Source organism: Athene cunicularia (genome assembly GCF_003259725.1).
Source record: "Athene cunicularia isolate RWA chromosome 18 unlocalized genomic scaffold, athCun1 chr18_part1, whole genome shotgun sequence".
In the NCBI taxonomy this organism is placed as follows: domain Eukaryota; kingdom Metazoa; phylum Chordata; class Aves; order Strigiformes; family Strigidae; genus Athene; species Athene cunicularia.
Window position 1 is genome coordinate 6,500,960 of NW_020799123.1, and position 25,864 is coordinate 6,526,823.

The following is a 25,864-nucleotide window of genomic DNA, read 5'->3' on the forward strand; positions in this document are numbered from 1 at the left end:
AGGAGGTGATAGCAAAAGGGGGAATGCAGCACTTCTCAGTGTCAGAGCTGCGAATGAGCTCCTGTCTTAGCAAAGCTGGGCAAATTTTCTGCCTGCTGCAGCAGAGCTGGGAGTGGGCAGGAATTGTTTAAGTTAAACACATGTTCGTATTTTTGCCATCTGACATGGTAGACCCGCCCACGGTGCTGATTATCGCAGTTAGCAAGAGCTGCTGTTTGCTTTAGAGCTGGTGCACGTCACAGGCAGGAGGCTCCCCCTCACCCCAAGCTGAGTGCTGGGGTTGCTCAGGCAGATGGCTCTCCTGACCTGCCGAGCGTGGCACCGTGCCTTGGCTTGACTGGGGAAACTCCTCTGGAAAAGCTGCTATTTTCCTCTTCTGAGCAGAATTTTGGATCTACCTCTTTCACACTGCTTGGTATAAATAGGCATGTATTTATCCCACCCCTGTAGCTGGACCCTTGGGTCTGGATGAGCACTCCCAGCCTTGTCTGGGTGAAGCCTGGATCTTGGCAAGTATTAGCATTCAGATGGGAAGAGCTGTGCTTAGTTTTAGACTGGCTGAAAAGTTCAATCTCTCCTGATTCTTGAAAGCTCCCAGGCTTTGGATGCCTGAGATGTTGTGTAATAGAGATGTCTTCTTGTTCAGCAAACAGTGCTGGCATTTTCACCTTTTGGGGAGTGGCAGGTCATGGCTGTGTTTCTGCAGGGTTGGAGGCACCGCTGGCCTGTTGTGTCTGAGCCTCTGCTTCCCCTTGAACGGTCAGCGCTGCTCTCTGTCTCTGCAGAGCCATAAAAGGCAAAGCAAGGTCCAATCTACTTTGTTCAGCTACATATAACCTGATACCCAGGCTGTCATCATTGTTGTTTTGATTTTTGACTAGATACCACACTATCAGGAAGAAGCATGGGGGAATAATACTGGGGCTCTGCAGCCAGCTGTACAGAGCTGTCTTTCCAGCTGCAGTCTGGCAAACAGACCATCCTCATGGCCAGTGTCCCTATCACTGGGGTTTCAGAGTGGGTTTGAGGAGAATCCTTGTTCTCTCACTGTGAAAAGGGGACAGCAGTGCTGGTAAAAGAGGAGGTTGTCTGCACCTGCAGAGCCAGAACAGGTAATGGAAAGAGGTTATTCCCAGGCATGTGGGGTAGGTTGGGCTTCTCAGACCACAGGTCTGAAATGGATTGATTTTTTTTGGTATATCAGTCTTCTCCTTCCATCTAACTCTTTGAATTGCACACTTAGTGCTTTTTAAGAACAAAGCCTTGGCTGCGACCAGCTGCACCGAGTCCAGTTCCCTATAAATATTTGATTCAGAAAGATCAATTCTGTTGCATCTCTAAGTGCTTTGAGGTGGGTCTGTCAGTTCTGTGGGTCTGTTTGTGCTCTAAGTGCGATATCTCTGATTGCTTCCTCAAGACTTTGGTTACAACAGAAGTCATTCCAGTGCACTCTCAGGGCATCCTTGGCTTGCTCTGAAGGTGACAGAGCACGAGAGCAGCCTGGCCCACGTGCGTTGGTAAAGATCTTGTAATACACACCCTAGATTGCAGACAAGCAGGAGGTCTCATGTATCTTGTGAATCCATGAAAGACTTGGGGAGTCCCAGTCTGATGCAGCTGGTCACATAAATGTCTTGCTGCTCACCCTCTTGCTGAGGGAATGCTCTGTTTGGGCGATAAAATCGGCTACAGCCCTGGTAACAAAGAGATTGAGATACAAAACCAGTGCCAGTCTGTTTTACTGAACTTCATCTGTGCCTGGTCCCATCCCCAAGCCAGCCATAATGGGTGATGTTTGGATCTCATAGAATGGTAGTTCTGCATCTGTAACCATGTTTGTCTCTCCACAGCCCGTGGAGGCAACAGATGATGCCTTTTGGGACCAGTTCTGGGCAGATACAGCCACTTCAGTGCAGGATGTTTTTGCCCTTGTACCAGCTGCAGAGATCCGAGCAGTGAGAGAAGAATCACCTTCAAACTTGGCGACTTTGTGTTATAAGGTAAGGTTGGTGCTGTGCTAAGTAGGGGGTTGTCCCTGGATAACCAGTCCTGTGGCTCCCAAGGGGAGACAGGTACCATATTATTTCCTTGTGCCACATGATGTGCTTGCTTGTCCCTGTCTCCTCCTGGTGGTGACTCTCAGCCCTTCCTCTCTTGGTTTAGCACAGACCACAGCTGGCATTTGCTCACTTTGGAGCCTTTTTCCTTTTGTCCCCTCCTATATTTCACTCTACCCTCTTGGATCTTGCCTGCTATATAAACTGCTTCCTGCTTAGGGGACTTGTGGCGAGGCTGGTACATCTGATCCCTTGTCTGCATCTGACTGCTCCTCACTGTGCATCAGTCTGGCTTCAAGCCAGTAGATCCAGAGGTATGTGGAGATTGTCACTGTACAAGTGCCTGGCTGAAGTTTGAGAGAGATCTTAAGACTTTTCTTCCTTCTGCTGTGACATCAAAACATCCCTGATGCTGCTTCTGGTGTTGCCACGTCCTTGTGTGGAGCATAAGGGACACTGACTCACGTTTCCTACCCTGCCAGCTCTGGCAAATTGTCAAGCTGGTGAGCAGCACTCAAGCTGGTGAGGCTTACTCTGCCTGGGAAAGTGCAGGTGTTAATAATGCTCCTGATTTGAGCCATGCAAAGAGTAGCTTTGAATCTGTAGTATTGGAAACATTTGGAATGGTGTTTTCCCAGTTTTAAATGGTTGTTGCTGTCCTGTTTTTCTTTCCTGCTCTACAAAATGTGAATGAAACCTACTGAATTATACCAAAGTACCTCTGACTGAGAGTCATGCCCCAGGCAGACGCCTGTAGTGGATACTTGAGAAGGAATACAAAAATGAGTAAAAATGCAATGGTTCTTCCCTAGTGCTGTCTCTTGGCTTCTGCCAATCAGCAACTTGGGAATTGAGAAGGACTGAGGAGACCTGTACTCCTACATAGCTGCTTTGACTGTGTCCTTTTTCCCCCAAACCAAGACTAAAATATGGGCTGTTCTCCCTGCTGAAAGCAGATGTGTTGGGGGGAGACCTGGTGACTCCAGGGCTTTTTATCCAGGAGCTCTAGATCTTGGGATATCAGGTCAGAGGAGCCTCCAGACTCCTGCAGTGCTTTTGCCAGGTTGAGGGCCCTGTCCTGTGCCTGGTGCAGTGTGCCACTGGACTTAGCAATGCTGCATGTTCGTGGAGAGCACAGCAGCATGGCTGAAATGTCATTTACAGTCATGGCTGGAGACTCGGACTGTGTGGTCATAAATGTGCGTGAAAAAAAATAGTTAAGCTTAGTCACAGAGTAGTGTGTGGACAGACTGAGACTACGCAAACAGCATTTAAGTAGCCATCAAGGCGATGATGCAGGCTAGTGGAGTCAGTGACCCAGACAGTCTGCTATGAAAATAAGCAGGGACACATGACCTCATGAATTAAAAAGCAGCAAGTGAATTCTTGGTAAATGTTTTGGCTTTCATTCCCTCTCAGTTTCCCCTTGGGATCAGGGAGTAAGAGCAAGTGGGTGCAGCTGCTGGAGAAAGGAGCTGCCCTTTTTGCTCTGTGTCTGCCGATGCCTCCTGGGACTGTGGTTGTTGCCTGGCAAGACCCACATCCTATTCTGAAAAACTCAGTGTGATGGTTCCCATTGGTAGTTTCAGCAGTGACTGGATGGACTGCAGAGACCCAGAAGTTCTTTCCAGAGCAGCAGTCCTATTCCCAGGGTCACTTAAGAGTCACAGACAGCAGCTTAGCTCCCACCTCCTGAGTCAGGAGAGGTCCCCACTGTAATCACAACAGCACACACAGATCTGTCAGACTTTGTGTGTTCCTGTGCAGTCTTCCCCTGCCAGCGCCTCACGCCGTGCAGCACAGTGCTGCTGCCTTGGTTCTGCCTGCCTCTCCTGTGCCTGATGTGGCTGATTAATCTGATCTGCTTTTTGCAGTGTGTGGTGTCATGGAGCAGTGCTGGAAGGAGCCTTCTGGTGCTGGCTGTCTGTCTCACATGGCATGACACGTGTGCTGCAGGATCAGTCCTGGCATCTGAGCTCTCTTGCAGGGGAGAGTAGAAATTCAGGAAGGTCTGTTATAAGATCATTAACCCTATTTCTGCAGTGTTACAAACAGCAATAGCGCCCATACCATTGAACTCCCAAGAAAATGGGCTCCAAGAACTGCTTATAACTCTACATGAGGGTGTCACCAGCAAGACAGACCTGCTCAACTCTTGCTAAGTTGTGTCCAGGCTAATGCTACCTGCCTTGATTTTGTTTCCTTCAGGCTGTGGAGAAGCTGGTGCAGGGAGCAGAGAGTGGCTGCCACACAGAGAAGGAGAGGCAAATCGTCTTGAACTGCTGCCGGCTCCTCACCCGTATCCTGCCTTACATCTTCGAGGACCCAGACTGGAGAGGTTTCTTCTGGTCAACTGTCCCTGGGGCTGGCCGAGGAGGGGTCTGTCTCTTGGCACTTATTCTTCTTCCTGGAGGGTGAATGGGAGGCTGCAGTGAGGAGACATATACTTTTTGGGGCAACTTTATTCCAGTTATTTCTATTTGGTCAGAAATTAGGTGGCACCTTCTAAGTTCTTTTCCTTCCTTTGTTTCTTGCTGCCCTCCTCTCACCCTCAGCTGCTTTGTTTAGCACAGGTTGCTGTATCATCTGAATATTTCACTTGAGTGTGTAGCTGGTAAGAGCACTGATATGTGAGGGAAGGTATAACTGAAGGTGTGAATCGGACATGAGACCAGTACTAAAGGCTGTATGACTTTTCTAAACCAAAATGACCTTATTCCATTAACCGAAGTTGATTTAAGATTCAGGTCAAACTGAAATAGCATGTCATTTCCACTGATTCTACAATGTCACATTTAAAGCAAGAGAAATTCTCAGCATCATGACTCAATACCCTGCTTTTGAACTGAGGGATACAGTTTTAACCAGGGGCCTAGCCTGATAGGTGAAGCCCACAGCTGAGCAAGAGTACCGAAAGGATTAGGATTAAAGAATTAGGTACTGTTTCTGGCTCTGTCAGTGATGTGTTTAACCTCAGGGGAGTCTCTGAACCTCCCTGCATTTCTCTGTCTGGAGAGCAGGCATGGTAGTCCTCTTCTGTGTCTCTCAAAGGAATGGGATGGAAGTGCTTTAGGATCTCTACCAAATAGAAATAGTGTTGAAATAGACCAGGAATACATATTTGCCTGCTTGTTCCTTTGGCAGCTGCTGCTCTGTGCATAAAAGAGCACTCTCCTGTGAGTTTCTGAATCTGCAGGTCAGCATGGCTGTGCTGAAGCATGTGGTTTCCCCTGAACAATAAGTGTGCTCCAGTGTGTTTAGGGAGGTTATAAAGGATCAGCAGTGGCTGGTACAGTACAGACCTTGCACCTTATGCTGTCTCTACCTGTCACCTCTAATCTGTTTTGCCCAAGGCACTTAAAGGGGAAGTTCTGGCTGGTGGGAAGGGAAGTCTTTCCTAACCTTGCTGTGTTGTGTGATCTGTGTGAGTGGGAGGGTGGTGGTTGTCCGTCCTTTCATCCCTGCAGGGAATTATATAGAGGCTTAACAATGGAGGAGCTTGTTTGGGGAAGGGACAGGTGGGGTGCCTGGTGCTCTGATCCAGCCAAGCTTCTGTTAGAATTGTTTTTCCACCTTCTTCAGCACCTGGAAGAGAGAGTTTTTCAGCCTTGGAGTGGTGAAGTCACCCCAAGGCGATCCAGCCCAGTGCGTGTGTGCTGGGTTTGGGAGCCCTCCCGCTGTGTTGTGCCTCCTAAATATCAGTGAAACTGTTGTGGTTCAGTGTGCTCCATCACTTAACCATGTGCAGAAGCAGCTGTAAGGCTGGCAGGGGATAATAAATAAAGTCCTGAGATGTTAGGGAAGCTGGGGCCACGTCTAATTTAGGAGCAACATCTCTGCTGCCTGAACGCTGATTTCTCCCTGGGATCTGAAGGGGAAGATGATGGTATGCCTGGGCCATCAGATAGTAAATATCTCTGTGCTTATCCTTGGCTTGCTTCATGATGCAGTGAGGGATGGCAGAGCTCCTGGAACGTGGGTGTCTTCTCCCTGTAAGGGAGTCTGTATTGTGTACAGATCAGTTGGTTTGTTGTGTGTTACCATTTTGGATGTGGTGGTACCCAGAGTCTGCAGGGACTTTTTCTGGCAGCTGAGACAATGTTAGCAAAGAACATTCTTGGGAAAGAAACCCCCTTGTACCCTAATGCTTGTCATTTCATCTCTGACTGCGAGCTCAAGTAAAAGCCAGCTTTGCTGGGTCCATCCATCCTCTCTGGGCCTCTCCTTACATCCTGGATCTATTCAGTGGTAGCCTGCTATCACTGAGACACACGTCAGAGCCACACAGCCTATTATCTCTGTTCGCTGATGGCTGTGATTTAAGAGCTGTGTGTCAGGCACAGGCTGACAGAGGCCTGGCTGAGGTAGATAAGCTCCTGCCATTCCTGCTCCCTGCCTTGTCCTTCAGCCCCAGTGTGTGGTGGGGAAGGCCTCCTATCCAGGATGCTCTTTGACAGGCAGGATCTGGCAAGGTTTCCCATGGCAACGGCTGTAGAGGAGTAGCCATGCATGATTCGAGTGATTGCTTTGAACACTGGAGATGACAAAATCCCCTGTGCTGTTGTGCTTGCTCTGCCATGGCAGGCTGAGGCAGCCCCTGGTGTGGTGCACACAGCCTCTCCAGTTCTGGGAAGCCCATGCAGGACTTGGAGAGGTTTTACACCTTATCGCTGCTGGCTGGCTTCTTCCTATTGTTGTCTCTGTGCACCATCCAAATCACTCTCCTTCATGACTGTAAAACCCTCTTTGTAAATGGTTCCTTTTCCTTTTGTCTTCAGGAAGTCAAGCATCTCCATGTGGCAAGGTCCAGTGCTACTTTTCTGTTTCCCCAGCATCTCTAGGCCTTTGTCTGCTCAGTTTGGTGTCATTAAAGAGCTTGTTCCTGTTTAGTCATCACCTTCCAGGGGTGAATTTCTTTCCTGTACTGGCTAGGTTTTGCGTGTTTCTCCCTCTTATTCCTTTGTAACTTCTTGACTCCCTGTGTATTTTGGGGGAGTGTATCTTCTCTTGATGTGTTATACTAGCGTTACTGTGTGCTCTTTGCTAACCTTGGCTGACAATACTCTTCCGTGTTTCTTGCTTTTAGGGAGATGAAGATGATGAAAATGCCCGGCCACTGGCCGAGTCATTGCTCCTTGCTGTTGCAGACTTGCTCTTCTGTCCTGATTTCACTGTGCAGAGCCACCGGAGGAGCACAGTGGTAAGTTGAATCATGAGATTATCTGTGTAGAGGTAGTTTAGCTGCATGGTAGGGGGGATATCCTGGAAAACTCCAGCAGCTTTCTGCAAACCTTCATCCAGGAAAATATGGAGTCGCTGAGCTTGAACCCACAGTGACTAATATTGATCAACATTTTGGATTCACTGTGTGGTGTTAGTGCTTCTAAAGCAGATGTTCTGAGACAGCTGGGTGGGTCTCAGCTGGAGTGGCTGGTGCTTACCCCTGCACTACAGCTTGCCCCTCAGGAAAAGGTGGTTATGCTGGCAAACAATTGCTCTTCTGTTGTTGCCAGCTGAGCAGGGACCTTTAGCACCTTGTTCCTTTCACTGGCAATTTGGTGCAGTCTGGGGCAGGAAGCAGGTGTTTGCCTGATCAGATGTGCTGTGATCTGAATGAGTAGCTGGTCTCTGTTGTGTCTTTCCACCTTCTCTCCCTCTTTGTATCACTGTAGCAAAGACAAATGTGTTCTGATCCTTGCGGTGACTGTCTTTACTTCAGAGGAGTTCCCTGAAGCAGGGGTCTCCTACCAGGTGTGCTAAGGACAAATTCTGGTGCATGTCCCTCCTTCCCCCTCTCTCTCTCCCCACCACCGACTCTGGTGCTTCTTGTAGGTCCAGTCTATAAACAAAATTGGGCAGCCCTCCTTTTGGATACAGCTATGAAGTAAATTAAAAGTGAACCCGCTAGACCACTGTGTATTTGATGGCTGCAAAAATCCCTGACAAACCTGAGTACTAAACTGCTTGCTTGAGGTTTCTGGGTGGTAGAAACAGGGTTAAAATCTGTCACCTGGGAAAGAGGGAGTGAGGCTGAATCAGAGCCACGTAGGTATGTGCTACGAGTAAGTGGGAGTGTGGCTGAAAGAGATGGCCTTGTCTTGCTGGGGTGACAGCACTTTTTCCTGGGAGAGACCCCTACCACTGCACCTGTGATTTCTCCCTTAGCAGCAGCCAGCCTGGCTTTCCAGGGCTCTGGCAAGTTGAATTAGATGATGGGATGGTGAATGCTTTATGTTCCTTGCTGTTAGCTGTCTGTCTGCTGCCTGCAGCCTCTGCAGTCTGTCCTTAGCTGTCTTTCCTCCCTTGATCTGGTCTGACCTATGCTTTTGGGTCAGGTTAAGAGCAGAGATGGGTTCAACCATCTCCTGCTTGTGGCAGAACAGTGTATGGCCCTGAAGGTACAGATTGTGGTGGATAATTGCTGAGGCAGAGTTGAGTGAAGAGAAGAGCAAGAGCTGGGAGGGAATGGGCAAAGGAGTCCCAGGAGTGACCCATACTCTTTTGGCTTTTGTCTTCCTATTGAAGTCAGCCCTGGAATTATGGCTAGAAACTGGGGATCACTTTGTCATACACAGTGCCTGCATCTCTGTTTTATCATTTGCGAAGGCTTAGCTCTTTGAAGACATCAGCATCTGCTTTTTTAGGCTTGGAGAGCTGCTGTAATGATGGCTGGTAACATGCTGTCTCCTCCCAGTGTTCCTACTTAGTCACACATGGTAGAAGCATGTTTGTGGGTGTAATTGCATTTCCTTCCATGAAGCCTGTGCCTGGCAGGAGATTTGGTTGTGAAGGGAGGTCTTGGGCTCTTCAGTCTCAGCAAGAGTTGTTCTGAGGAGCTTGTGAGAAACCTGACAGCAGGTGAACTCCAGCCTATCTGTAGGAAGTGAGTAGCAAGGCAGGAAAAGCCTGGTCTGTGGAGGAAGCTGCAGTTGCCTCTGCCAGCAGTAGCTGCTGTCAGCACACTGGTTTTGTGGGAGTCGTGGTTAGGGTGGTAAGTGCATCTTGGTTGCCCTCAAGCCCTGCTGTCCTGAGATCAGTGCCTTTGAGAGGGAGGAAGAGCTGGAGGCTATGCAATAGGAACCCAGAGCAATTAGAAACAGCCCTCTGATCTGCTTTCTCGAGTGCAGGGAGAAAAAAAGGCAGGTGGTAGAATTTTCTTAATTAAGCTTCAGAAAAGAGACAGCCAAAGTGTGCTAAGTGCACTTGATGCAAACATCTGGGCCCTTGCTCCTGGTCATTCCTGGAGGGTCGACAGGTCGTTTTCAATGGCTGCTTGCCTCCACAAAGCTGCTTCAATGCTGACCTGACTGTCCATGACAAAGAAGGGCAAACTGCTGTGATTCATTTCCTCAGGTTGCAAAGCAAGAGCTTGGGAGTCATGCCAGCAGCTGGCAAGGGACTGGGAGCATTCTGGCTAGGAGAAGCAACATATTCGCAGTCACCTTCTTGCTTTACCTTCTGAAAAGCAAGTCACAGCTATATCCGCTTCTATTATCAGTGAGGGTTAATGTGCTGCTGCTTCTGCCTTTTTGGGGTGCAGCCGCTGCGAGTCACTGTTTGTGGGTAAACTCATCACGATGTGCTCCGAGATAGGGTTGAGGTGTCGAGCAGGACTGAACCCCATGTGTAGTGCTCTTGATCTGCAAATGAAAAGACCTGACCTGGGCTGTGTTTCATGGGATGTGGAGGAAAGCAGAGGAGATGCTGATACATCCAGTAATGAGAACAGGATGTGTTTTGGATCCTTTGGCATTGGGTGGCTTTTCTAGGTGGTGGTGGCTAACATTGCACCTTAGCATGCAGAGGAAAGGCCTCATTCTGCATGATGCTCAGCACTTGTTAAAGATGAGAGGTCCTCTGTCAGGGATACTCCCTGGGTGTGGCTGGTATGTACAGTCTGAGTGTTTGGATGCTTTTCTCCTGGTTTCTTTGCTATAGACAGTGACTGAACTGCCTTGGATACCCCTAGTGCTGTCAAATCTTTGCTCTTGCCTTCTGTGGTCCAACCTCTTATTTCTTCCCACAGGACACAGCAGAAGATATCCACTCCATTGACAGCTGTGAGTACATCTGGGAGGCAGGAGTGGGCTTTGCTCATTCTCCACAGCCTAACTATATCCATGACTTGAATAGGTAAGAGGGTCTGCAAAGGCAGAATGGAAAGAAACTGGGCTCAGGAGAGTGGGATTTAGGGGAGATGGGCTCTGCTTGTGTATCTGTGATTCCCAAGGAGCTTTCTCTTTGCTCCTTTGAGCTAACAGGACTGGCAACACACAAAAAAACCCACCAAACATCTGACCTTTTGAATAGCTTTTCGTAATACCATATGGGAGTCAGGGTGTCTGCAACAGGAACTGGCAAAACATTGCTGCTTTGAAAATGCCTAGGAGCTCTGTACTGTATTTCTTTTTCATAAGGCAGCAATTCTGCTGAGCTTTTTGCCAGTGACAGCACTATTACTGTCAAAATGAAATGGGCTTAGCTCTCTGTAGGGAGGGACTGAGCTTTCCTTATGTGTTATTGTGGTAAGTGATTGGGCCTCCTGTGCCCAGTCTCTGCTCCTGAATGGCCTTGGTTCTTCTTCCCTCCTTTCAGGACAGAGCTGCTTAAGCTGCTGCTGACCTGTTTCTCCGAGGCCATGTATCTGCCTCCCTCCTCGGACAGCAGCAATGCCAACCCCTGGGTGCAGTTCTTCTGTTCTACGGAGAACAGGTGAGTGTGCAGGATGGGGGACTGGGTGCCAGGGGGAGGAAGAAATGCTTTCAAATCTTCCATGGAGTGTGTTCGTAATGGGCATGATAGGATTTGCTAAGGAGCTGTGGTCCTTTTTCTTTGTCCCTGTCTTACATATACTCTATTAGCATCTTTGCTTGGTGAGAATTGTTCCTCGGCAGCAAAAGGAGGGACAGCTTGGTTCTCGCTGGAATTTGCAGGACTGATCCCTGCCCTGTGGTACATGGCAGATCCTGTTCGCTGCTCTAGACCCCGTTCCCTCGTGGGGATGGTGGCGTGGCCCCGCCGCGGGTGGTTTGTGGTGTGGGTGGCGGATGAATGCTGCCCTCTAGTGACATTGTCTCACTGGGACTTTCATCTCTTCAGGCGACAATTGTTCATCTCAGGGAGCGCAGTCTTGGCTGAAGCCAGACAGTTTTGTCCTTCCAGAGTCTAGAGGGCTTTGAGGTCCTGTCCTGTTTTTCACACTGCTGCGCAGGATTCCTCTGGGAGGCCCCACGGCCTTTTTCAACTTCTCTTCCCTCTCGGCTGTACTCCAGGAGACCAGCTGGGAGCTGGAGTATCAGCTCTTGTCTCTAGGCGGCTCAGTCGTGGGCCACTCTTAGGGAAGACACTAGTGTTTTGTCATGACACAAACTCTTGGGGAGAGAGTTGTCTGTCCCTCCCCAAGGCTGCACCTTTTGCTTCCTGCTTCTGCCTTCTGAGAATGTTTTCTCCTCCCAGACATGCGCTCCCACTCTTCACCTCACTTCTGAACGTTGTCTGTGCCTACGACCCAGTGGGTTATGGGATTCCTTACAATCACCTGCTTTTCTCTGACTACCGTGAGCCACTGGTGGAGGAGGCAGCCCAGGTGCTGATTGTTACCTTGGACTATGACAGCTCCACCAGTTCCAGCCCCACCGTGGATGGCACGACCACTGGCACGGCCATGGATGATACGGATGTGAGTGACACTGGAATCTGTATTTGCTGCAGTCCTGTACTCCCTGTGGTCCTCTTACACCAGCTTGCATTGAATGTTGACCCGTAGGGCCCAGCACCACTCCTCTCCTTGCAGTCTGCTGTCTCTGGGCCAGTCCTCCTTCTTTCCTGTAGGTTGTTAAACAGCTGTACATGACCAAGCCACTACGTTTTGGTCATTGACTTGAATCAGGTGCATATAAGTGAAAAAACCCTGACTTTACTGTTCCCTGAGGTGCTCTGTCTACTAGCATTTAAAACTGGACCATTCAGAGAGGAAAGCTGAAATGAGAGATGTTAGCCCCCAGAGCTAGTTGTTACACTTTGACTTCCTGAGTAAACCTTGTTGCCTGTAAGCATTTCACTCGTTTCCTTTGAATGCAGCCTCCTGGACCAGACAATCTGTTTGTGAATTACCTCTCAAGAATACACCGAGAGGAGGTAATATGCTCCTGTCCTGAACTATTTCCTGTCTGATTCCATGCTGATTGCCTGAGCCCTGGGCCCACCACAGTCTCTTTCCTGGTCTGTTGGCAGGATTTCCAGTTCATCCTGAAAGGAGTGGCCCGCTTGTTATCAAACCCGCTGGTCCAGACCTACCTGCCAAACTCTGCCAAGAAGATCCAATTCCATCAGGAACTACTCGTCCTCTTCTGGAAACTCTGTGACTTCAACAAGGTGTGGATCTGCTTCTTGCTGAGCTTGGCCCCCTTCTCCTGTTGCCCAGAGCCTGGTGTGGCTGTGACTGGGCCAAGCCCTGGTGAAGAGTTGTGTGCAGGTAGTTAGCAGTGACTCTGTGGTACTCTCGTCAGCAGCACCACAGCCTGCTGCATGGGCTGGGGGGTCTGGCTGTAGGGACAGCTTGTGAGAGAGCCTACAGCCCCTCAGGGTCAGTGTTTGAGGCAAATGCTGGAGCAAGTATTGTAAGAACTACAAGTAACACTGGGGTTGAAGAGCTGGTGCAGACACCAGCCTTTCTAATCTTCTCAAGAGACTAATTAGCTTGAGGATACCTGTCCTGAGTCCTGCGGATGATGCAGAAAACCAAATATGCTTGTGATTGTCTGAAATCCTCCCCTTTCTTCCAGAAATTCCTCTTCTTTGTGCTGAAGAGCAGTGATGTTCTGGACATCCTTGTCCCAATCTTGTATTTTCTCAATGATGCCAGAGCAGACCAGTGTAAGTTTGTTATTTTCAGTATCTGGAATGATCTGTGCTTAATAGTTGAGCTACACTATTTAAGATGCTTCCTCCCTACCACATAGATGTGATAGCACTTCCAGTGCGTGTTCATAGCCTTCTACAGACATGGAGTAGAGTGGTTCAGTTAACTGGGTTTTAATGTTTGTAACAGACTAGAAGCAGGATGTGATCTATACTACAGCTTAGGGAAGGGAGCTCCTTAGTATGTGTTAACTTATTTTGAGTCCTTATGTCAAAAACTGTGTCCCTGATCACATGAAGAGGGAGAAATGAGCAATCTGCTCTTGCCTTGGGTGTAAATCAGATATAACTCCATCACTGGGTAGTGGAAAGAAGTCATCAGATCTTTTCTACTATGATGATGAGTTTACAACAGGATCATAATGAAGAAAAACATGATCTGTCCAAGATTTAGCATTGTACATGTGCTTGGGAAGGACGCTGGTACTGACAACGAAGGGAGCTGTGTGTGGCATGTCTCTTACCAGGATGGTCTGGTCTGTGTCGTTTTATTTTCAGTCCTGTAGTGTTTCTCCTCTCTCCTCACTGCCCTTCTGTCTTCAGGATTCCACTGGCCTCACTGTGATGTGTGGATTTTGGTTGTTTTTGTTTTTTTTTTCCTACAGCGCGAGTGGGCTTGATGCACATTGGGGTCTTTATCCTCCTGCTTCTCAGTGGGGAGCGTAACTTTGGGGTTCGACTGAACAAGCCGTATTCCGTACGAGTGCCTATGGACATCCCTGTTTTTACAGGGACACATGCAGATCTGCTCATCATAGTGAGTTTAGCACCAGCAGTTCTTTTCTGTCCCTCTTAACTCCACAAATGATTGATCTCCTTCAATATACTCGTCCATCCTAGATGGCCAGCCCGTTAAGTAGCTAGAAAGTATGTGGGATGTATCCAAGCACTGGTGGGATCCTTGCTGGGTGTTAACCTGAGGTGGTGTCTGTCAGGGTGCGTATGCATAAGCCACAATTCCATCTGCATGAGATGATCCCAAGAACCAGGATCCCAGGTGGTGCTGGATTGATGTCTGGAGGACTCTGGGACTGGTATGAGTGGGATGGGTGCATGATCTCCACCAGACTTGATTGCAGGTGGGGAAGGCAGGAGATCTGACTGCATTGCTGGCTCTATCCCAGGTAACCAGAGTTGTGTGGGACATGTCTGTCAGAATGGGAACAACAGTGATACCAGGCGTAACCCTACAGCTCTGGGTTGCTGCAAAGTTTCATTTATCTTTCAGTCTGTAGTGCTCAGGGCCACAATACTGCCTGCAAACAGCTGTGTGTGTAACAGTACCAGACTCAAGTTACCCTCCTGTCACGTTAGTGCTCGTTTGCCAGAGAGGAATCTCTCAGCAGCTTCTGATAAACCTCCAAGAGGAGATTCCTGTTAGAAGGAGTAGGAAGAAATGTGCCCACCAAAACTGTTCTTGACACTCTGTGTTTTGCTATTACATTCCATTAATTTTAGATCATCTCTGTATTTTCATTATGCTGCAAGGTCTTCTCTACAGGCATACCAGCTAGAGGTGGGAGGGCCAAGATTGGATCTTCCCATGTCTGAGGGTATAGTTAAGAAAAGTAGGACAAACATTTGAGTTAGAAGTTTACACTAAAATATAAATGTGAAATTATTAGTTCCGTGGTATTTAAAGCAGCTATTGTCAGGGTTCAAGAGTCAAAATCTATTGGAGGTGAAGATGTTTCTTACTTCCTGGTAGTTTATTTTTGTCTCAGGCTGCCTGTGCATTTTGGAACAGTTCACAGTCAGTTTCTGTTTGCAATGTTGTAGAGCCCTCATCACATCCCCGAAGAATTCCTTGTAAATGAAAGCTTGTACTCCCAGAGTGCAAGTCCGCAGTGAGAGCAGCCTTCCCCACCTGTGTAATTGTGGAGTGTGCAGAGCCCTGCCTAGGAAGGAATGGTGTCAGGAACTGATTAGTGTGGGGGTGGCACTGGTTTTGGTTGAGAAGGCACTTTCAGTAAGGTGTGCTACCTTGCTCAAGAACCCCTTCCTTACCATAGGTCTTTCACAAGATCATAACCAGTGGGCATCAGCGGCTGCAGCCTCTCTTTGACTGCCTGCTCACCATCGTTGTGAACGGTAAGCACTGTGTGTGGTGTGAAGCTGTAGCCCACATGGGGGACAGCTCTGGCTGCTCTCACTCCCCTCTCCCTGCACTCCTGCCTGTGCCCCCTAACACTGACCAGTGTCAGTGGCTGCTGCTGGAGACTAACTCTTTCCAGTCTGTGCTGGAGGTGCCAGCCTGGGCTCAGCCAGATGGAGCAGTGGGTGGGACAGCAGAGCCCTGGAGCCACTCTGGGGTGGCATTTGCCAAAAGGCCTGGTGAGCGTGGCTGGCAGTGCTGTCCCTTTCCAGCAGGGAGTGCCACCTCCCCACGGTAGCAGCAGCTTCCCTTGGGCTTTAGTGAGTGTCCAGGTGGCTTCAGTTGTGTAAGCTTTTCAGGAGGCACACCAGAAGCGATGTTACTAGTGTAAAACTACACACGACCCTCTCCTCTAAAAGCAGAACTGCCTGCTTTTACTAGGCAGTAGTTTAACTTCTGTTTCACTTCTTTTATATTTGGGAATGTTTCTGTGGAACCCTGTTGGGCTCAGCTATTCCATGAGGCTTTCCGAGAAATGCAGGGTGGGAGGATGGTAAGAGCAACATTTTAGTGGTGTATTTATGTGAATACATTCACCTTGGCTCTTTCTCCAGTTTTCATTAGTTTGCCTTCCACAGTGTCTCCGTATCTGAAGTCTCTCTCCATGGTGGCTGCTAACAAGTTGCTGCATCTCCTGGAGGCTTTTTCCACCACCTGGTTCCTGTTCTCTGCTGTCCAGAACCACCATCTCGTTTTCTTCTTGCTGGAAGTTTTCAACAACATCATTCAGTACCAGTTTGATGGTAAGAGACTGACTGCTGTATTTAGTGGGTTTGTACTGGTTTAGTCCAAGAGAACATGAGATGGAAGTTCAGAGAAGGTCCAAACAGATGAGAGAAGGGGAGAAGTTTAGAAACCAGCTACATGGAGACTTGCCTAGGATTGAGAAGTTGGGTTAGACCCAGGCAGATTGAGTTAGAGCAAAATGAGATGGTAGGATATCAGCATAACCTCAGTCTCCTGCAGAACAGAAGATAAGATGTGTGATGGAAGGGAAGGAGAAGAGAAAGTTAGTGTGTAACACTTAAATTGTGACTGGCTGGATGGTTCTGTGAGACTGCTCATGTTGCTCAGCAACGTAGGTGAGGGGACAAAACAACTTCCTTCTTCTTAAAAGTGCCTCTTGGTTCTGCTCTGGCAGGTCACTGGAGCTGAAGATCAAACAGCCCCATCCAAACAAAGTTCTGGCACTTAACACCTTTCCAGGAAATGCCTTCTGCTTTCCCTCTTAAAAGCATGACAGCCTTTTACCTCAAGGAAGTAATAGAGTGAGGTCCTTTAACCTGCTCAAGAATTGATGTTTTGCTTTAAAACTGCAAATCAAGAGTGGCCATTCTGCTTCCCTAATAGAAATCTTGCAAGTGGTGGTTACCAGGTCCTAAAACAGCTTTTGTGGCTGCGATTTGTGTTTTATTTTAGGGGATGGTTTCATTCTGTTCTCTGCCACCTTGCAGACAGTAAGAATTCTGGCCCTTTGGCTTTGCTATTTCAAGCCTGTTTCTCCTCAGATGGAATGCCTCTGATTTGTTCTGTGAACTCCTTTGAAGATGGAGAAATGTCGAATCTTGGCTAACAACCTTTTCTTCCAAAATAGGTGCTGATATGTGGTTTAAACTGCCCTTTTCCTTCTTAGTTGTTTGAATGTCAGTTTTTAAGCCATTTCTTGTCAGCCTTCCAGCCTAGGAAGGATTTAACTGAATTTCCTGTACTGCTTTGTAATTGGTAAGAGGATATCGAGCTCTGCTCTTTCTTTCTTGTGCCATTGCCTTTATGGGTGGAAGCATGGTTCTCTGAGCTTGTGGGGTCTCCACAATCATGCTTTGTGTACCCTGTGAGCTGTGCTATATTGGCAGAGCTCTTTGAGTCTTACTCTCTGCTCATTTTGTTGCCGTGATTCCCAGGGAACTCGAATTTGGTCTATGCTGTTATCCGCAAGCGGAATGTATTTCACCAGCTGGCCAACTTACCCACGGACTCACAGTCCATCCAGAAGGGTCTGCAGCGCAAGAAGAAAACGCCTGAGCCTATTTCTCGCACCAACTCCCAGGATGGGGTATCCATGGAAGGGTCACGTCCTGCTGCCCCCGCTGAACCAGGGACACTGAAGACAAGTTTGGTGGCTACTCCAGGTCAGCTTTAGTTTACCTTTGTAACAGGGAAGAGGTTTGTTTTCTCTGTGAGATACGGTGTAGACTCACCCTTTCACTGGGCGTGGGAGAGATTAAGAGTTTACATCTGTGAATGACTTACTGCCTTCCAGTCTGAGTTTCAGATCAGTTTGCCTAAGCTGATCACAAACAAATCAAAGTAAACTGCCTTGAGGTTTTCTCCTCTCAGACTTAGAGTCCACCTGGCCATTTGTCCTAATCTTGATATTTTGCCTCAGTTTAACTGTATCCATGTGAACCCGTGTTTCTCTTGCATCAGGGGGCGTTTTCCTAGAGACAAACGAACTCCTTTGAGGTGGTGAAATCAAGTCTAGATCTTGCTTTTCGTGTTGAAAGGAGAGCATTTCAGATGTCAGCAGATGCACGGGGTGTCTGTGCATGGTAGGGCAGAGAACTTCCTTCTTTTAAGCGAATTTAATTTACTTGTGTTTCTGAGCTTTTTCTCTTTGAACACAGGAATTGACAAGCTCACAGAGAAGTCGCAGGTATCAGAGGATGGGACCATGCGTTCACTGGAGCCTGAGTCTTCACAGCCGCCTCCAGACAGTAACCCGTCCTCAGCTGGGAGCGATGGCGAGCCCTGGAGTGGGGTAAGGCCTGATACTGGTGTGTAGGGAAGGTCTGGGGTATGAAATGAACTAAAATGAGGGACTCAGAAGGAGAGGTCTGGTTGGCCCGCTGAAGAAGGGCATCATATTAGAGGCAATATGTACATGTGCACTGTGCTAGAAAACACTGTGGTTCAGAAGTACTGTTGCATCATCTTGGGTGTTTCACATTTGTGCTAGTGACACAAGAGCTAGGACGCTAGAGCTTCTTCCGCCTTGAAAGTTACTGATAGAGCAGCAAGTGTGTAATTGCAAAGGATTTATTCCTGATCCAGAGGCTTTTTCAGCTCAGGTTCTCACTGCTGCTTCTTTCTCCTCTCCTTTCTGGGAAGGAGAGCTCTTCTAGAATCTTCTGGCTAGCTGGTGGTGTGCACAGTGTGTTCCTGTGAGGGCTTGGCTTGGGTGCTGCTCTCAGAGTGGTGGCTGCTTCGCCATGTAGATGACACAGAGGCTTTGCAGTCTGTGTATCAAGGCTGCGCTGCCCTCCTAGGCCCTGGAGTAATGTCAGCCTTCTGGCATTTGCTGGTTTTCCCCATCGAGAGCTATAAACCAGCTGTCTTCCAATTTCAGTGGAGCAGTAGTCTTTTATTGTTCTCTGTTAACTCCTCAGTCCGTGTCCTTTCCTGTCCAGTATCAATAACCTCTAGGCTGTCTTGCAGGAGGTGTATTACAAGGGCTGTGCTGCTTGTCCTCTCCTCCTTCAGCAAGGCCACGTTTATACACCTGGTGCCACTTCATGCTCTGCCTGACATTCACTGTCTGCTGAGCCCTTTCATTGCAGTGAGAATATGTATCTGTTTGCACAGGGAGGTGTGGCTACCCCATGGTGAAAGGCATAACTTTCCCGGCTCTTCCTCTCTTAGTTTTCTCTGGGATGGCCAAATTGGCCCACCAGCTCTCACCAGGTGTGGGCAGGAGGTCATGAGCTGGGATGCTGCATTTTATCATGGGCTGCTATGGGCTGTGGTGGTGCTACAAGAATCTTTCAGACTGTTTCGCTCTTGATATGGTTTTGGCCAGGACAGTACTGCACAATTGGGATCCAAAAGGGGGATGTTTGCAGCAGCATCGCAATCCAGTGGAGCAGGCTGAAGACCTCCGATGTTACACCCTTATGTCCCGATCCTCCACTTGTTCTGCTTGTGTGTGTGTGCACGTGGGTCTTTGGTCTTACACACAGAGTTGCCATTCACTGCCCCACCTGGCTGCAGCGATAATGTTTGCATGTCTCAGTGTTTGGGGGGTGGGGGCCAAAAAGCAGACAGGAGGTGAGGGGCAGTAAAGTGGGTGTGGGATGTGCTATGTGGAGAATCGTCGCTGCTATCACATGGCGCTTCAGGTAGCACATGCCTGTCTCCAGGGTTTGTGGTGTTTCAGACTATCTGAATATTATCTTCTTTCTACATTCCAACCTGGTTCCAACCTACTGAGTTAAGATAAATTAGTAAGAGATACTGGATAAATTTTAGGATACCCACCCTTATGACTGATTTAATTTTCTTCCTTTATCTGTTGCAGTGTTCTTCCTTTATCAGTCATAACCATTTCAAAAGTGTCTCGTGAAACATTCAACAGCCTTCATATGTCAGTGTAATTCCATCTTACCTCTTCTAAATGTGTCAGCTGGCTGCCAGCATTTGGATGGCAGCTGTGAGGGGGCAAGGGCTGTGGGAGAGTGAGAAGAAAAGAGGAAGAGAGTGGGATCATCTGAAGGAAATCAGTTTTTTATGTTTTTATGAATTTTATTTTTAGAAGCTTGATGAGGACACTGCACTGAAGCTGAACAGGCTGAACGATAAGGTTGTAGCTGCAAACGTTGCAAAATAATGTTGCTGTTTAGGTTTTGAATAAACTGAAATGAACGGAATTCCTGAATATCCCAGGACCAGTTTTCCTTACCTTTCCTGGCCTTCCCTGATACCAGATGAAGGCCCATGGTCATCAAGATGTCTTAAGCATACAATTAATTATGTTATCATTAAGTAAGATCTTGGCTGAGAACTTGCAGAAGAAAGGTTTTCTTCCAGCAGGTGTTGAAACATCATCATGGGTCATTACATCTCTGTGTCCAGCAGCTGGCTTGAGCTGTTCCCCAGTCAGAAAAGCACTGGTAAAACACTCTCAGCTTTCAGGGGGTTGCAGCACAGCTCTGCCCCAAGCCTGCTGTTTCTGGTTGCGAAGGTGACGTGTGAATGAGTCCATGTGTGTGGAGGTGTAGGATGCCTGTTTGAAGGAAGTGCTGTTCCTATTTGTTTCATAGAAAAGTCAGCTCTAGGCTGTAGTAATGACTGGTCAGGGTGCATTGCAAAAGGGAAAAGCCTCTTCATTTTAACTCCTGCAGTGATTGATAGTGATTTTAAAGGGTTATTTCCTTCCTTCCCTCCATGAATATGGAAAGCTGGAGTGTTAGTAGTGTCTTTGCATAAGAGAAATGAAAATGGTGATGATGAGAAGAGTAAGAGAAAATTGGGTCTTGGACTTTTGACCAGAGCTTTCCAAAAAGTGACTAGTGATGGTGTTTGTGTTTGTGGGGTATGAGTGTGTTGTTCCTTAAGGGGCAGAGGTTGTTACATAGGAATTGGTGAGACTCCACCCTTGGAAAAAGACTCTTTGGGCACTAAAAATCCTAAAGATACTCAGTAGACGGAGGTCTGAAAAGCTGTGCCCTTTAACTATTTAATCTCTGTGCTAAAAGAAGCAAGCATGTCTTTTGTCTATCCTGTTCTAACTCTCCCACTGTGGATTGTTTCAACAGAGTGTCAGCGGTGGTGACATGAGTTGTGACCTTGCCACAGGGTACTGCAACTTAACCCCATCAAACATTGACACTCACTGGGACAAAGCATATGGTTTTGGTGAACAAAGGTTTGATCTGTTCTAGGGACAGACTGAACTGTTTCCCAGCAGTGCTCTGGGAAAACTGTGGTGGAAAGTCAGCAGAAAATGGGTTGTATTTCTTGGTCTTAAGTGTTATTTGCTTTTGTTAGTTTCTTTGGGTTTTGTTTTTTAAAAAATTATTACTTATTGATAGGAGGCATCACATCACCAGCGGGATCGAAGGCGTCTCTCTAGTGCATCTTCCAGTGGACAGTGGACCCCAACTCCTGACTGGGTAAGGGAATCTGGACAGAGGAAATAAATAATGAGGGGAAAGAGTTGTGGCAGAAATGCCACCCCACCCCCTCCTCCTCTCCTGTCAGCAGAGACTTTGCCAGAATAGCATTTCCTCATGGGGAGTGTCTTTGACTTGCGCTTAAAGCTCCAGAAGTTTACTACCACCTGCAAAGAAGTATTTTGTTTTACCTTTTTTAAACCAAAGCCCTGCTAGTTTCACTGAGTGGCTCATAATTCTAAAGTTTCAGGATTTATTGTATTGCTGTTGTGTGTGCAGTTCATCCACCACCTTTGTGATTTTTGTCAACCTCATTTGTTGTGGAGATAACTGTAGAAAAACTACTAATTCATTGCACTGATTTCACTCGGGCTTTCATCCTTACAGGTGATGTCTTGGAAGTCAAAGCTTCCTCTGCAGACAATCATGCGGCTCTTACAGGTGCTGGTCCCTCAGGTGGAGAAGATCTGCATTGACAAGTAGGTACATTTTTGGGGAGAAAGGGCTGTGCAGTGTGTAAAGAGCTCTGTGAGGCTGGCAGTTGGATTTTGGAGGGTCTCTAGGGGAAACCCTGTAAAGTATAATTGAAAGAGCATCACAGTCTCAGCAGAGTATCTGTTACTTTCTTGCCAAGCTGCTTCTTTGATCCCTTCTCAACTCTTTTTTACAGTGGAGAGGATGTGTGTTCTTGGTGGCCATGGTCGCTAGCTCTGTGATACTTTGCGCTGCAGCAGTTTTGGGGGGTGTCTGTGGGACATGCTAAGGATGTTCCTGCTCTCTCTCTTTGCAGGGGTCTCACTGATGAATCAGAGATCCTCAAGTTCTTGCAGCATGGCACACTGGTGGGGCTGCTGCCTGTACCTCACCCCATCCTCATTCGCAAGTACCAGGCTAACTCGGGCACTGCCATGTGGTTCCGGACCTACATGTGGGGAGTTATTTATTTGAGGTAAACCAGCTGGGTGCAGTCTAACTTGGTCTTTTCCAAACTTTAGGGGGGGCTGGAGAAGGAATTGCATGCTTGGCCAGCTCTGGATTCTTACGTTTACAGGATAGAAAGATGTTGTTCCCTTGGAAGACACTAGGGTGAATCAGCCGCTTCAAATCTTTGAGCGGGGTGATCTGTGGGGGGTTGTTCTGGGAGTACTGCTTGTTTGGGAATTGGCAACAGCAGGCAATAGAAAAGCTGCCTAGAGGGGATGGTGCAGAGATTTCATGCAAAGCTCTGGCTTTGTGGGATGTTGTAGATTCTGTTGTCCCTTTAAGGTGCGTTGTCTGTCAAACAATGATTTCCTCTTTTGCAAAGTGGAAGGCATTCTGTGTAGCCAGCTCCTGTAATCTTGGCTTTGAGGTTTGAATTCTATGTACCTGGCCACAGAGAGTAACGTGGCGCTTGTCTTTCTCTCTCAGGAATGTGGATCCCCCTATCTGGTATGACACAGATGTGAAGCTGTTTGAAATTCAACGGGTCTAAGAGAGCACTTACCTCTACTAAGAGAAATACACTGGATCTAAGGACTGCTGTGTGCTGCTTCGTCACAGCTATTCCTGCATTTCACATCCAGCTGAGAGACCAAAAGGACAATCACTTCATTTACCTCCCTGTCATTTAAAGCTTTAATTGGGACCTGCTTGGACATCCCTCCCCCCAGCTCACTTCTCTTCCCTCACCCTTCACCATGAACCTTGAGTGAAAGATGTTGAAGGGATTGTCCATTGTTGTGGTTGCACTAGAAATCAGACTGTTCTTAGCTCTTCTGTTACTCTTTAGCTCCTGGATGTGGTTTGGAAACCAATCTGACCCTGTCCTTGCTCTGGTCAGAGTCAGCATTTAATTGAAAAAGACTAGCTATAAATTGGGTTCAAGGGAGAAGCTGCTATTCCTGCAGGAGATGGGGTTTGGAAGCTGCAGTTACTTTCCTGTGGCTCCATAATGTTTCCGGGGCATCCCTTCTGGCTGCAGGTGTCTCCCTGGTGTCTCAGTTGCATATTGGTAGGGAAGTCTTTCCCATCTGAATGAAAGGAGAAGTTGCTGAAGGAAAACTTTGTGTCTCAGTTCTGAATCTCTATACTCCTTTCCTGGAAAGCTGCTTAAGAAGTTATGTAGTAGCCAGTGCTTTGGTGTGGCATGACTTTTCCTTGGCTTTCAGGCCCAGCACCCTGTCCTTCATGGTGGGCTGTTTGTCACTTTGGCAAGCCCTGCTTAATCCATCTGAGCACACAGGGAGGGAGAGACTGGCTCAGTGAGAGCAAGGAGAAGAGATGTGACTGTTCAGCTCTTCTAGTCTTCTCCCGTTGACTGAAAGGGCAGTGTCACCTGGGTTTGAAAGGAACCATATCCTTCCATCTTTGCCTGGCAGGCTGATGCAGTGCAGGGAGTGGAAGGGTCTTTTGCACACTACTGTCTAAGGCAGGGGGTTGAAGGAGGCACTCAGGGAAGTTGTAGGAGGAAAAGCATCTCCATGTCAGTAGGGAGTGGAGAGTGCTGAAGCAAAGTTCAGTTCTTCAGGGCATTTTGCTAGTGACCAAGTTACCAGATCTTGAATGTATTGGGTCCCAAGCATGCAAGGTCTGGGAAGCCAGAATTAGAATTTGTGGGAGACCTGCTGTTGCTGGCTTGATTCAGCAGCATGGGGTTGCACATTGGTAGGTGGAGACATCCTGGGGTTTGAGTCAAATTTTGTGTTCTGCTGGGAGGGGCTGTTGTTTTAGACCCATGTGGTCTTTAGACAACGAAACATTAGGGGTTCTGTCATGAATGGATACCCTTCCCTTTCCACCAAAGCTTAGTCCTTGATGCTCTGGTATTCAGGCTCTTGGGAGGGTCACTGGCTATGTGCTGTTTGCCACAGCCTAGAACCAGTGGATCACTCCATGGAAACTGGTCTCACACCTTAAAGTAAGGGGACAGATATGGTGCACACTTCTGTGTCTTGTAACCCTTGCCTAAGTTTTGAAGCTAGAGCGATAGCAACGTGACCATGCTCTCCTCGAGAGTGCCACTCTAGTGTACTGCTGGCTCCTGCTAACTTGTAGTCAGGTGGTTTCCTTCTTGGGGCACTGAAAGTGGACTGGAGTCCCAGGCCAGTAAAAAGCTGAAATAAAACCTGAATGGTTTTCTGAAGGATAAGAAATATGTGAAATAGAGGTTATTCCCCCACCCGCCTCCCATCTCCAACCCACTTTGCCGTCTAGCACTACTCCCATCCTGACCCCATCTCTGTTCGGATGTAAGCAGGGTGAGGTCTCTGTTTTACTTGGAATCTCTCTCATATATCAGAATGTGATTTGGTGGGGCCAGCCTCTGATTGTATGGCACTTGCAGCTCACAGCTGGAATGGGGCATCCTGTGTCCCACGTGCTTGCCTCTTCCCTCCCATGGATCTGCTGGTTCTCATGATCTCTTCCATCCTCTCTTTTCTGCTTTGTTTCTTTGTGATTTTCTCTGGAAACCTTCTTGTTTGTTTCTTGGTGTTTGGAGTCTGATCCTTGTCCTGTGGAATCAACTTGCACTGTAAACTATTTGCTTACTTACAGAGAGAAAGATAAAGATTATCTGAAACATGCAGTTGGTTGCTTATTTTTTTTCCCAGAAATGTTTATAATCTTGTTTGTCTTATGCTGGGATGATTTTTGCTACACACACCATGTGCTGGCTTCCTCTGTGGTGTGTGGATTTATTTTGGAATCAGAAATGAAGACTGGACTCTGGAAAATGAGCCTGAACTGTGTGGTTTTGGCCATTTCTGTATTTATGGCATGAGACATCATCAAAGGCAATGGCCTTAGAAGGCACAGAAAAAGAACTGGATCAAACAGGATCAAGTCTCCTGACTTTGTGAACCATGTACTAAAACCTTTGTGCAGTTGCACCCATAAACCAGGCACCATGGCCCTGGGAGGACCCTGGGAGAACTCTGGATGTCACTCACAGGTGACAGGTGACAAAGGAGCAGGTGGGCCACTGCATGTCACGGCTGTGTCGGATTCACGGATCACAGCTAGCTCACTTCTCACGAGGTTTTTGGATTACTGTGCCTGGCCCTGCTGTCAGTCTTGTGAAGAGCCAAAGGCAGTTTTAGCTGCATACAAACAATGTGTTCGTGGTTTTACCCCTCCTGGAGGTAGTAGACACAGATCAGTCCTGAGATAGAACCCTCCTAAGTGAAAAGGCTGAAACCTTGGACCCTACATTTCACTTTGGTCTGGAAGAGTGCTTCTGCTGTTGACTGTCGTGGGAGTTCTTACCTTCACCTGAATTGTTAGAACTGGGTGTTGACAGGAAATGATGCAGAGGGCCTTGATCTCTTCCCTCATCTATAGTGGCTGTGAGTAAGAGTTAGAGCTGGTGGGTTTCATCCCTGTTTGTGCTAATCATGTATTCAGGCAGTCCATCTGTTTACCAGCATGCAATCACAAACTGACTTCTCTTTCAGTTCATACTTGTACACAGTACCTACGGGACCCAGTATTTATACCTTAGTGGGAGACATCCAAAGTTACGTGCTCAGCAAAGGCTCAGTAACTTAAACAGAGTTTTATCTATTACACTGCAAATAAAATCCAGGTCATGGGTTTGCCCATGAAGTACAGCATTTCTTGTCTCCAAGCTGTCAATAACCAGGAAGAGGGTTTGAGATCCCATTCATCATTTAAAAGGGCCAGACCTTCACATATGTCTCCTGTAGATCCCTTGGTACAAACTGTGACGTGAGAATAATAATTAACTTTATTGGAGCCTAATTTATCCAGCTGTTATTTCTCATGACATATTTCTGTTGACATAGGCCTAAGTAAAAACACTTACTGGGCAAAGTTCATGCTCATGCAATCATTCTCACAGT

General features: G+C 47.7%; 1 protein-coding gene across 1 annotated transcript; it reads left to right on the plus strand.

Annotated features, from left to right (window-relative positions):
* The first annotated feature begins 1,832 nt into the window (after nt 1–1,832).
* Nucleotides 1,833–24,588, plus strand: HID1 (HID1 domain containing). Its single transcript, XM_026861287.1, has 19 exons — nt 1,833–2,000; nt 4,266–4,436; nt 7,144–7,257; nt 10,084–10,190; nt 10,653–10,769; nt 11,514–11,736; nt 12,138–12,194; nt 12,291–12,431; nt 12,842–12,932; nt 13,583–13,734; nt 14,990–15,068; nt 15,711–15,875; nt 17,034–17,261; nt 17,757–17,890; nt 19,661–19,708; nt 20,940–21,020; nt 21,408–21,499; nt 21,811–21,969; nt 22,431–24,588. The coding sequence occupies exons 1-19, from the start codon at nt 1,833–1,835 to the stop codon at nt 22,492–22,494; spliced, it is 2,391 nt and encodes a 796-aa protein (XP_026717088.1). The 3' UTR covers nt 22,495–24,588.
* Nucleotides 24,589–25,864: the final 1,276 nt, after the last annotated feature.